Source organism: Sinohyriopsis cumingii, chromosome 5 (assembly GCF_028554795.1).
Source record: "Sinohyriopsis cumingii isolate HCF-2022 chromosome 5, ASM2855479v2, whole genome shotgun sequence".
NCBI lineage: Eukaryota > Metazoa > Mollusca > Bivalvia > Unionida > Unionidae > Sinohyriopsis > Sinohyriopsis cumingii.
The window spans coordinates 31,567,503-31,579,766 of NC_142965.1; the positions used below are offsets into that span (position 1 = coordinate 31,567,503).

At 36.3% G+C, this 12,264-nt stretch overlaps 1 protein-coding gene across 1 annotated transcript in view; it reads left to right on the forward strand.

Annotated features, from left to right (window-relative positions):
* Positions 1-12,264, forward strand: part of LOC149798884 (putative ATP-dependent DNA helicase HFM1) — a 182,908-nt gene that overhangs the window by 123,790 nt on the left and 46,854 nt on the right. Inside the window, exon 28 of the mRNA XM_089958102.1 lies at positions 9,089-9,192. Coding sequence (XP_089814228.1) covers positions 9,089-9,192 — 104 coding nt within the window. The remainder of the gene's footprint in view (positions 1-9,088; positions 9,193-12,264) is intronic.

Sequence of the window (12,264 nt, forward strand, 5' to 3'; positions counted from 1 at the left end):
TGTGCAAACCCTGAATAAACTTTTTACACATTATTTTTCATACTTTTAGGAAGAAAACTCTTTTTTCCTGTACGAGAAATACATATAAAATTTCAGGAGCCATGCCATGATCGTCTTGTATTATTCATATGTGATCTCTTCCCAAAAATGATAATAAACTTTTTACGTTTTTTTCGTGCTTTTAAGAATTTTTTTTTGTATGCACACGAAAAATCATGCATATGAAATTTTGGGAACCACACCAAGACCGTGTTATATTCAAATTCATGTTATAATGGAGCATGCTATATCAGGGTCATATATATATATATATATATATATATATATATATATATATATATATATATATATATATATATATATATATATATATTTATTTAGTTTTGAAGGTGGTGATGATATGATCACATAATGGCAACCACAGCCAGCTTTAAAATCTTGTTGCCACTTCTCCTTCATGATCAAATGGGATTTCCACTGAAAAGTTTCTTATAAATATGCAGATAAATATGAATGCCCATCCTCCTGACTTGGGTTTCTGCAGCATAACTTTACCAAGGTTATTTTTAGATTCAGTTGAATTTGTTATGTGGCTTTATATTGAAGGAACCCTGAGAGAGATGAATTTTCAGCATTCAACAAAATCATTTACAGAAGTTATGCCCCCTGATTTCCCATCCTCCTTATTTTTGTTCAGTAGCATGACTTACTTGATTTATTTTATTTCAAATAAATTTGACATGCAGCTAAAATTATATTGATAATATCTTTAATGAATTTCATTTTCAGCCTTCTACGATTTACATGAATACCCCCCCCCCCATTTTCTTACCTTAATAATACAAGGATCATTGAATTTCAACCAGATTTGGCATGTTATTTATAGTGACAAGTCCTGTAATTATTTCAGTTTACAGTATTCCACAGCATCATTTAGAAGAGTTATGGTCCCTCATTTCCTGTCCTCCTAACTTGGTTTGAGCAGCATCATTAAAAAAGTGAAAGCCTCTGATTGCCTGTCTTCCTGACATTGGTTTCTGTAGCATTATTGAGCATGGACTGATGGATTTCAACTAAATCTGGCATGGAGTTTTGTATTAATGAGACTTTAATTGAGTCATACAAATTCAAGTCACTTTTCTCTCATTATGTTGTAAGAGTTGTTGCCTTGTAGTTGAATACAGTAAAATCTTATGAATGCAACTATTCTCAGGGTTTGCAGTGAATTACGACAAAACTTAGTAAATGTTATGACCATCATCTAAAGTAGCGCTTGTCTAAAAATCTAACAGCTTCTACAATTTTTAGGTCACTTATCTAAAGTAGAGGAGAGTTGTTTTATGACCCTGGCATTGGCATCAGCATCATTGTCAATGTTTACACAGAGAGAAGCATATACATATGCACAGTCTCACTGCATCTAAACTATTCTTCATTCATAGGTCCAAGGCAACAGTTTGGAATGGGTTTTGTTGGTACTTTCCTTAGGGGTTGTGTGTGTGTGTATGTGGCTAAGTGGGCTAACTTTATTAAATTTTTTGCATTGGCTCAAGTTTTTGGCACAATGTATGCCAACTTGGAATCATGAAACTTCATGAGTGGTTACATTTTGATGAGCATAGCTCATCTTCACAAAAGCAGATCAGTGTGAGCTGTATTTTAAGATTCACTGACTGGTTAATTTTTGTGTTTAAACTGTTAATTCTTGAATAATTAACTTGATGCATATTATCAGATCTAAGATATTAAAACTTGGTGACAGGTGCATTAAGATGAGCACTATTCACTCATTTCAGTAAAGGTCATTGTGATCCATATTTCCAGCTTCATTTATTTGGGTTTCCTTTTGTGTTTAATGCTTATTTTTCATGCACTGTTAAAGCTAGAATCATGAAAATGAGGGTAAAGTGACAGCTAAGAAGCTTCAGCCCAAGACATTTTGGCCCTAGACATTCTGGCCTTGAGACATTTTGGTCATAAGTAGATAGATGTTCCATCCCCAAATAAGCAAGACATTTTAGTCCTCGACACTTCAGCCTTAAGACATTTTGACCATAGATGATTTGTCCCCCTCCCCAAAAAGCAAAACATTTTGTACATTATCTTTCATTATGATGAAATAAATGCAATTAACATGATCTATTTTGTTTCCAATAAAAACTGGTTAATACAAATAATTATGATATATTTTAACACTTATTAATAAATAAGACAACTTGTAAATGGTGGGTTTTTTCTCAGCATGAGGTGTCTTTCAAGTCTTTGCAGTATATGCCAATTAAAAATACTTAAAAGGCATTACTCATCTCTTAATAACTAGAAAAGCACTTATGAATTAATAATGAAGATGACTTGTAACTGTTGGACATTTTGTTATTGGCATGATGTGTCTTTCTAATCTTTTGTGGTATATACTAAAAAATGAGCCAGTTCTGACTGCTGTTTTTGTTGGCAAAAATTCTAGTATAAAATATTTAAAAGATATTAAAAATTTATAAAACAAATAATATTAAAATAAATTATTATACAGTTGAAATATTGGTCAAAAATGTCACAGGGCCAAATTATCATAGGGCTGAAATGTCTTAGGGCCAAATTATCATAGGGCTAAAATGTACAAGGCCAAAATGTCTTAGGACCAAAACATGCATGGGCTGACATGCATTAGGGCCAGAGTGTCAGTAAACATTCTAATAATACTGCCCCTTTAAAAGAAAAGAAGCAGACTGTGGATTTACATTTTAATTTTTGTTTATGTTTTGCATGAAGCTCATGACCTAGAACATTGAAACTTGGGGAACTGTGGAACTTGATGAGGGAATGCATCTTTATAAGCATTACTTCCTGTTTACAAAAAGAGCTCCCCCATGACTTGTATTTCATGCTTCACTGACATTATCAAAATTTTGCATTGAAATTTGTTAATTTGGTGCTGTTTATCAATTCTTTCCTTTACCATTGTTTGTGCATCAGAGACCCCCAAATTTAATATGATCCACAGTTTTGACACCAAGGTTTGTTTTTTACTTAGTCTGACCCAAAGTTCTAACACCAAGGGGATTTTCAACTTGCATTGTTGCACCCCTAAGGAAAACACCTTGTTTATGTTCCTGTCATGAAACCCGCTAATTGATTGCATCTCAGTTAGTACAACACACTTACAACTAAAGATGGTCAGTGTGACCTAGTATGTTGTATGCTTTGCTAATATGGGTTAAGTATTTGTGTTTAGCTTATGACCATATAAATTCTTCAATGCTGCAGACATCCTAGCCTATTCAAACCAGTGCAGTTGGAAGAGATATGTGTAATCAGTTGCAAGCTTTTCATATTAATAACTATATATTGCATATTTTGATACCTTAGTAGGTTAACGTCAGTTAAAGAGTTGAAATTTTATATTTTAAAAAAACCAAAGATTTAAATGTACAGAAACATTTTATATTGAAAAGAGACCAATATTTCATTGTCAAGATAATTTTGTCTGAATATATTTTCTGCACAGTAACTAATGTTTACAGTGGCTGCTGGAGATTACTACAAACTTTATACAGCTGAACTATGCAATCGCGGATTACACTCTGATTGCTCAAGTTATTATCCTTTTTTGTCTGGCTACTGATTGCAGTGTATGCCAGAATCTGTGAACTCTTTCTTTTTTTAGACAGCTCTGCTGTTTGGTACTTACTCTGTTCATCATCTGAGGATGTGCATATCCACAAAAAAGCAAAATGCTAATGTTTATGTTTGTTAGAGTTATTTCCCTTTCTTACATGAACTCTGATGTAGCATACAAGAGAATATTGTGAATATAACTCATCTCATTTTCTAGTGGATTGTGATGAAATGCTATATACATTATCGGTATCATTTAAAGATAAGTATATTGACATTACTTTCTCCAGCAATTTTTATTAAGCTCACATTAGTGGGGAAAAAAGACATACAACTATCAGTGTTAAAGGTTTTCATTAGCAATGCTTTGATTGTGGGCTTGACATGTAATTCTTGGTGGATTGCAGAGAAGTTTGGTACATACATGTATTATGGTCATCATCTGAAGATGCAAATATGAACAAATCATGTAATTAGTTATTTCAGTTATTTGGAGCTGGCGATAATGTACGACAGAACATGATGAATGCAGATTAGTCTCACAGTTCTCAGTCAATTTTCATGAAACTTTTTATTTATCATCATCATCATATGAAGAAGTGCATATCAACAAATCACTGTGCAGAGAAAACTTTTGTTAAGAGTTTAGTCCTTTTTATCCAACAGCTGAATACAAAGTCAGACAGACTTTGCAACTTATCTTGCAGCTTTTTATGGATTGCTGTAAAACTTTATGCAAATTATAGTGATCAGCAAAAGATGCACATATTGACAAGTCTTTGTGCTCTGGCATAGTTATTGATCTTTATATTAAGTTGCCAACATCATTTCAGCACAATAAATAATACTAACCTCCATCAGCTTTCACCAAATTCTGTAGATGGCTTGCACTTGGGATATGTAAGAACCTTATTGATTTTGAAGTAAAATTAATTAAAGGTCAAGGTCATTATAATCAAAAGAAGAAATATGGTTTTTGCATAATAACATGGTTCAAACAACCTTGAAAAAATCATGGAATTTGAAAGGTTGTCTTGAAAATGCCTTGAATTTTTCCCCAGACTCATTGAATTTATCTCAGAAAACTTTCAAACAATATTTACAGCTCTCCCCTATTATAATTCAGTAGTCAGGGTCCATAACTGCTGATTGCATTATGTACAAAACTGCATTATCGTGAGAACAGCAATATGTACCAAACTGAGGTATACTTTGAATAGCCAAATTTAAAAGAATGGTACAATGGAAAGTTTCAAAATCTGTTAAATAATGATGTTTTTGTAAGGACAAAAAGATGTAAGGCTGAGGTTCACCTTATCTTTTTTCAACCCCTATTGTTGCAAACTGGTATAAATTTGGTTGGAGGGTCAATAGTAGTGACATATTATATCTAGAATTGCATCTTAATGATGAAGAGCTGTGCCACTTTTTAAAATTTTAAACTATTGTTAATGATGTATTTTCAGAAGAAAAAAAATACAGTAAAATAGAATTATAATAATGGTAGTTCTTTGAGTCAAAAGAGGACATATTCTGTGGTGTAATCAGTGGGCACAGAGATGGCTCCGCAGTCCAAGTCTTGACTTGCTTAGTCAATGACAGATGGAACTTATGGTGATGCTCCCAGGCTGTCTCCATCTAGCTCCAGTATTTATTTTCAAGATCAATTGATGCTTCATGAGAGAGGGTGCACCAGTGGGTTTGGTTCTGTGCTATTCTTTCTACTCGGATGGTTTGAGGCTGCACCACTTTAGGCTTGCTTCAGGGTGTCATTGTAGTGCTTGCATGGTTGGCCTTGATTTCTTCAGCCATGTGCCAGTTCCGCAAGAAGATCTGTTCCAGCAAGTGGGTGCCATCAATTCTGATGACATAGCCTGACCAGCAAAGTTGGGCCTTGAGCAGCATTGTCTTGGCTTTATCAGTTATTTTGAGGTTGGTAACCTTATCTTGCCATTGGCTCCCAAGGATAGAGTGGAGAGCCTGCATATGGAATTTCTCCAGCTGCTTGATTTGTCTACAGTATATAGTCCAGGTCTTGCAGTCATAGAGCATGGAGGTGAGGACCACTGTGTTATGCCTTCAACTCAGTGGATATGGTAACATTGTGATGGTTGAATAGTCTGTTGTAAATCCTTCTGTGTGATTGACATGCATTACTGATCCTTGCGGCAATCTCCTTGTTAAGCAAACCCTCAGTGGAGATGATGCTGCCTAGGTATTTGAAGCTGTCCATAATTTTCATTTGATTGACATCATTGGTGATAACTGACTGGTGCACTAAGACAAGTCTTCAGGCCTAGCTGGAAAAGAACCTAAGTTTTGCCAGGGCCAATTGTGAGGCCTAATAGCTTGGAGGCTTCAGAAAACTTGTTGGGCATTGTCTGCAGGTCACTTTTCTTGTGTGCCATGAGAGCACAGTCATCAGGAAATGGCTTCCCAGATGAGAACTTTCAGTGTCTTCATTTTTGCATCATAGGTTGAAGAGTGAACCGTCAAGCCAGTATCTGATATAAATTCCCTCTTGGAGATTCTGGTCAGCATGGTTGAAGACACAGGTAAAAAAGAGGTTGAAGAGGAAGAGTGCCTAGATGCAGCTCTGTTTTGCCCCATTCAAGGTCCCAAAGGGTTAGATGGGTCACCTTTGAGAAGACCTGTCCTTTCATGCCATCATATAAAAGCTTGATGAATCTGCACGAGCAGCCATACATTGCTAGTACAAACCAGAGGGCCTGTCTGTTGATTGTATCTTGTTGAGGCCATTGAAGACAGAATATAAGCCCAATGTTTGCTCAACACATTTCTCCTAGACTGGTCTAACTTTGAAAATCACGTCCACTTAACTGTGTCCTGGATGGAATTCACAGTGGGACACAGGTAGGTTAGCTTCTGATACAGTAATTAGACAGTTCAAGATTACTTTGTCAAAGAGCTTACCAGTGGTGGAGATGAAGGAGATGCCCTTTAGTTGCCTTAGTAAGCTTTGCTACCTTTATTTACGAAAGTATTTTGGCATTTTTTCTTGTTCCCAGATGCTTTGGAGTATGTCGTGGAATGCTTCCATTGCACCAGGTCCTGCTGCTTTGTAAACTTTATACTGGGATTCCTTCCTTTCCCTGAGCCCTGTCTAAGTTCATCTGTTGGGTGGCCTTCTTGATTTTGTCAGCCAAAGTTGGTAGATCAAGTTCCTCCTGGACTGGCTGTTGGGGGATCTGTTTGAGAGCTGTGTGGTTAACAGAGGATGGCATAGTTATCAGCACACTGAAGTGCTCAGCCCTCTGATTTGGCAGCTGTCTCAGGTCTTTATTCAGCATTGATCCACCTACTGAGAGCTAAGGGGTGGATTCTATTCTTGAAGGTCCATAAACAGTTTTCAATGAACTGATTGTTGTTGTGAAGGGTTTAATGCCATTTTTCTGCACAGGATAGGCTGTACATGGCAGCTATTATAAATGGTGGAGGAAGAACCTAGGGAAACCCTGGAAAGAACAACTGACCCATGAGAAGCTACTGGCAAGCTTTCTTACGTGTCCACATTAGCCAAGCCTGAGACTCCAACCCACACAGACAGAGGTGAGACAGTGAGCATTTTAGACCACTTGGCTACTCGGGGCCCCTTCAATGAAATAAAGAACTCGTTAGAACTGTGAGTGTCTGCATACTGCAGTACTTCATCAGCCTTCTTGTCCCACAACGTTTCCTTCATCTTGCACAGTATTTTCTGTGTTGGTCCATTGAGGTGTTTGAACTTGTATGCCTTGGAGGTGGAACTTTTGCAGTTTCACATATGCTCTGTTCTTTTCCTGAATGAGCTGAGTGATATGCTCATTGTTTTCATCAAATCAGTCCTGATGGACACTTTGGTCCCAGATTGGCTTCACAGTCTGTGACAATGCTCTTAAATTGATGCTACTTCTCAGAGCTGACATAAGCCATTGGTGCTTTGGCCTTGAGATTATCATCAAATGCTTCTTTTAATCAGTTTCTTTGGTATGCATCTTTCAGTCAGACTTTTTTAAAACAGTGCTGTGGTGATCTTTGGACACTTGCACCAATTGGAAACAATGCTTACATTAAGGATTGATCTGACCAGTCTGTGGTAGGTCAAACACTTTGCACAATGCCTGTGATTTTGACATTTGCAGGTCCCTCTGTCCGACAGTGACATAGTTTATCAGATGCCATTGTTTGGACCTTGGATGCATCCATGTTGTTTTGTGTTTGTCAGCTTGTTGGAATAGTGTTGGTGATGCACAGCATGTCCTCAGCAGGACCAAACCATGCAGCTGTTCAGCTTCCCCACACTGTGTAGTTCAAGAACTCCATTCCAGTCAATGTTAGCTTTCCCATAGTGGCTGACTTGAAAATCTTGTCACTCAGGAATATCAGGATGGTTTCAGCACACAGCAGTCAAAGAAAAAGAAATGGCTTTAAGTTTAATTCTTGGAAATTTTTTTTGGACAATAGAGCATCAGTCCCTTCAAGGAACTCATTTTTTTGTCTTTTGTATTGTATTTTTATCATCACATGCTAAGTTGCAGCTACCTCATGTGATAATGATAAATAATACTTGCAGTAGAGAAGAGCCATGATAAGTTGTGTTAAAACCTATCCAATTCTATTGCTTTTCTGTATCTAAGGGCAATACAGTTATTTAAATGAACTATGCTAGTGAACACACTGACTGGTATATATACAATCAAATTTTGACAAGACTTTTTGTTTAGTTAAATTGAATAAACATGTTGATATTCGGGACATGGACATTGTTTTCAAGGTCAGTCATCTTGATTAATATTTATCCTTAATGATTTGCAAGCATGATGACACAAGCAAGTATAAGTGAATTATTATCAAACCAAGATTGTGGATATAACCAAAGAATCACTTGAATGATGCCAATATAATGATTAAAAAAAATAAATAATATAAATTACAAATTTAACTTCACTTAACATAGGGATATATCTTGAGAGAATCTGAGACTAATTCAGTAATATAATCATCTGTCCATGCTATTAGGTTCAAGGTAAAAAAACATGACAAAGAATTTTATACTGTGTTTATCATGAACATGTTAACTCAGAGTTATATGAGCATAATTTTGTTACAGAATTTGGCATGCTGTGGTTTTTGAAAAATAGCTGAAATGGTATCAGTACCCAGCAATTTCAACAATAAAAGGAGGGAAGAAACAGGCATCTCTTATAGTCCTGGGATTTTTTTGGAGCATTGGACCCTCAGCTTCTTCAATGCACTCTTGTTATGAAAGTTTAATTGCAATATCAGCATTAATGATAATACCTTGAAAATGATGTATTGTTAATTGAATGAATTTTGTACTTCTTTTTTGTGCCCAAGATTTGACTGTATTTTTTATGAACCTTTTAGTTATGTTAGCAAATTTGTAAATTTTCCTGTTAAATGTCTGTCATGCAATGTGCTCAAATTGTTATCATGTTGCCTTCTATTTCAGGGACCATTTGCTGCTTAAAGAAGAGATGTGGACCAAAAAACTAGAAATCAAACGATCATTCAAAGGACCTGATCTATATATCAGCTATATCAGCCTAGAGTGGGGTAAAGTAGATTTTAAAGTGAAAACTCAGTAATGTGCATCTATCTATCTGTCTATCTATCTATCTGTCTATCTGTCTATCTATCTATCTACCTGTCTATCTATCTATCTATCTATCTATGGGGTTGCTCACCAGTTAATATGTACTTTTGAGAGAGTGATGTATGTAAGGTGAAGTAGTTTGCATTTAAAACATGTACAGTGGAGAGAATGTTGGCATACCTCTATGCTACATTAATGTAATGTGGATGATATTTCTTTGGATATTGTACTTTTGGAAATTTTACATGATTTAAGCACACTGCTAACTAAAATGACTGCTCTCTTGTGTTAAAAAATCAGCCTGAATTAGTCTAAAGTACAATATACATAGCAGCTATTAAAATAGGGAAAATGAATTTTGCCAGACTAGACAATACCAGTTTCTGAAAGTGCAATGAATGAATTACCAAATATATAAAATGTAAAAAAAGTTATCGGCTCTTTTTTTATACAATTTACCTCTGAAGTTCAGGAAGTGAAAATGACCAAGTAGAGCTAGCACTTTTTTGAAAGGTGCACATCTGAAGTAAGGCCAAGCTGTATACTCTATAACCCATAGTACACCCATCAATCATACACCAAAATAAAGGGAATTAAAGGTTCTTTGAATTATACCTAAGATATACAAGGTCTTTTTTAAATAGCCAGTATAACCAGTGAGGAAAGCCGGGGAAATTCTTTTTCTTTAAAATCCTAACCCATGCAAAATACGAAACTGTAGAGCGCCACCTATCTGTCTGTCTGTCTGTCTATCTATCTATCTATCTACCTACCTACCTGTCTGTCTGTTCAAGATAGCCCTGTATACATTTTACATTCATTGTCAAAATGAGCCTTCTGCTTTTTGGAGTTCATCAGGATTAAAGTTAAAGTAAAATCAGTTTTCTAAGAAAATAAATATAAGCTACTGAAGCTAATTAGTGACAGTTAATTTAATCAAGTTTCTCTAATACCACCAGTAATTTCAAGTTTGAAGGTCTATGTTGTGTTATATAAGTAGCTATTTGATTAATATTCAGTAACACACCATCCTTTTTGTACTAAATTCCAGGCCAGAGGTCAGCTGGTGAAATAAAGGAGCTTAAGGTCCAGTGAATAGGTAGAAGGGGGGATGCTATAAAAACATCAAAATTTCATGAAATGTTATTTCAGATTTATGTAACTTGTAGAAGACTATAGAAGTAACACTGATAATTAAAAATCCCATTAATTGTGCTGACAACAGTTTTATTTATTTAGCCTTGCAGGATAATCTGAGCTAATCTCTCACCTTGGTAGTAATATAATGGACACATTTCTACATCCCTGTTTTGTGTGGTTTTAAAAGAGTATAACGAGGGGTTGTTCTGAATTTCCAAACAAAGAAGTTTCATTTACCCCACAAACAATTTTTCCCAGCTTACTTTGTATATATTCTGTTTCATCTCCCAGAAAATGCCTCCATACTTCAAAATAGATATTACAAAGAAGAAATAAAGAAACTATAATGATTTTCTGTCAAGTTTAAATTTCAACCTATATCTAACCTTTTCCATGCTTTTGTAGCTATTTCCTGGTTATATATACATGTATATACCAGGATAGGGTTTCAATGAGTGTTAGGTCCAAGTGTTAATGCAAGGCAACATTTATGTCACTTTTTTATAAATAGGATTAACATTAGCTTTATTCCATGCAATTGGATAATAAGAAGATTGCAGTGAATTGTTCAAAAGTTCTGATAAATATCATGATATGTGTTTTCCTGAGATAGCCTAGGGTGGTTCTGACCAGGACCTTCTGCCTTACTAATGTAGTCTAGGGTGTTTTACATCAGGACCCCTTTCCCTTGCTAATGTTGAACCTCAAGTAGCATAGGGTGGGTCTGATCAGGATTCCCTACCTTGCTTAATGTTAAACTTTATGTAGCATAGGGTAGATCTGATCAGGATGCCCTGCCTTGCAGTCTTAAGCCTTATGTAGCCTGGGGTAGATTTGATCTGGCTACTCTACTTTGGTAATGTTTAACCTTTAGTAGTATCTGATAAGGACCTCCTGCCTTGCTTATATCAACCCTAAATTAGCATGGAGCTCAGATTAGAAGCCCTTGCCTTACTAATGTCAAGCCTTGCATAGACTAGGCTGGGTCTGACCAGGATCTCCTGCTCCGCTAATGTCAAGCCTCAAGTAGCCTAGGGTGGGCCTGAATAGGACACCCTGCCTTGCTAATGTCAAGCCTCAAGTAGCCTAGGGTGGGCCTGAACAGGACCCCCAGCCTTGCTAATGTCAAGCCTCAAGTAGCCTAGGGTGGGCATGAACAGGACCCCCTGCCTTGCTAATGTCAAGCCTCAAGTAGCCTAAGGTGGGCCTGAACAGGACCCCCAGGCTTGCTAATGTCAAGCCTCAAGTAGCCTAGGGTGGGCATGAACATGACCCCCAGGCTTGCTAATGTCAAGCCTTAAGTAGCCTAGGGTGGGCCTGATCATGAGCCCTGCCTTGCTAATATCAAGTCTTAAGTAACTTAGGGTGGGTCAAATCAGACCCCTCCCCTTTTGCTGATGTTGAGATTTGAAAATGCATCTATTACATCATTATTGCTAATGTGAATACTATCAAGGGCAATATCTGGAAGAGGTAAAGAGGGCAGAGTATGGAATTGTGATCTACAAAGAATTGTTCAGATAAATACAGTCAGACTTGTCCCATAGGTCACATGAGTTCAACAGTCACCTGGTCATAACAGCCATTCTAATTTCCCCTCAGCAAATGTTCTTTATAAATGTCATGTAACTGTCACCTGTCTTCTGCTGCAGTAATTTCACATACATGCCTTACAGCTTATAAATAGCAATACATTGAGTTGACCATTGGGGGTTATTGATTTTTGTATCCAAGGTCCTATTTGGAAAATGTAACCTAGCTCAGAATTGAAACCAACCTTTAGTTGGGTACGTATCTGATATATCCATAAAATACTATAACTGAAGAAAAAAAATTTAAAGTTTCATCCTTGTAATATTTTGCCTTCAGGATATGAAATCTGCTAGTAGACA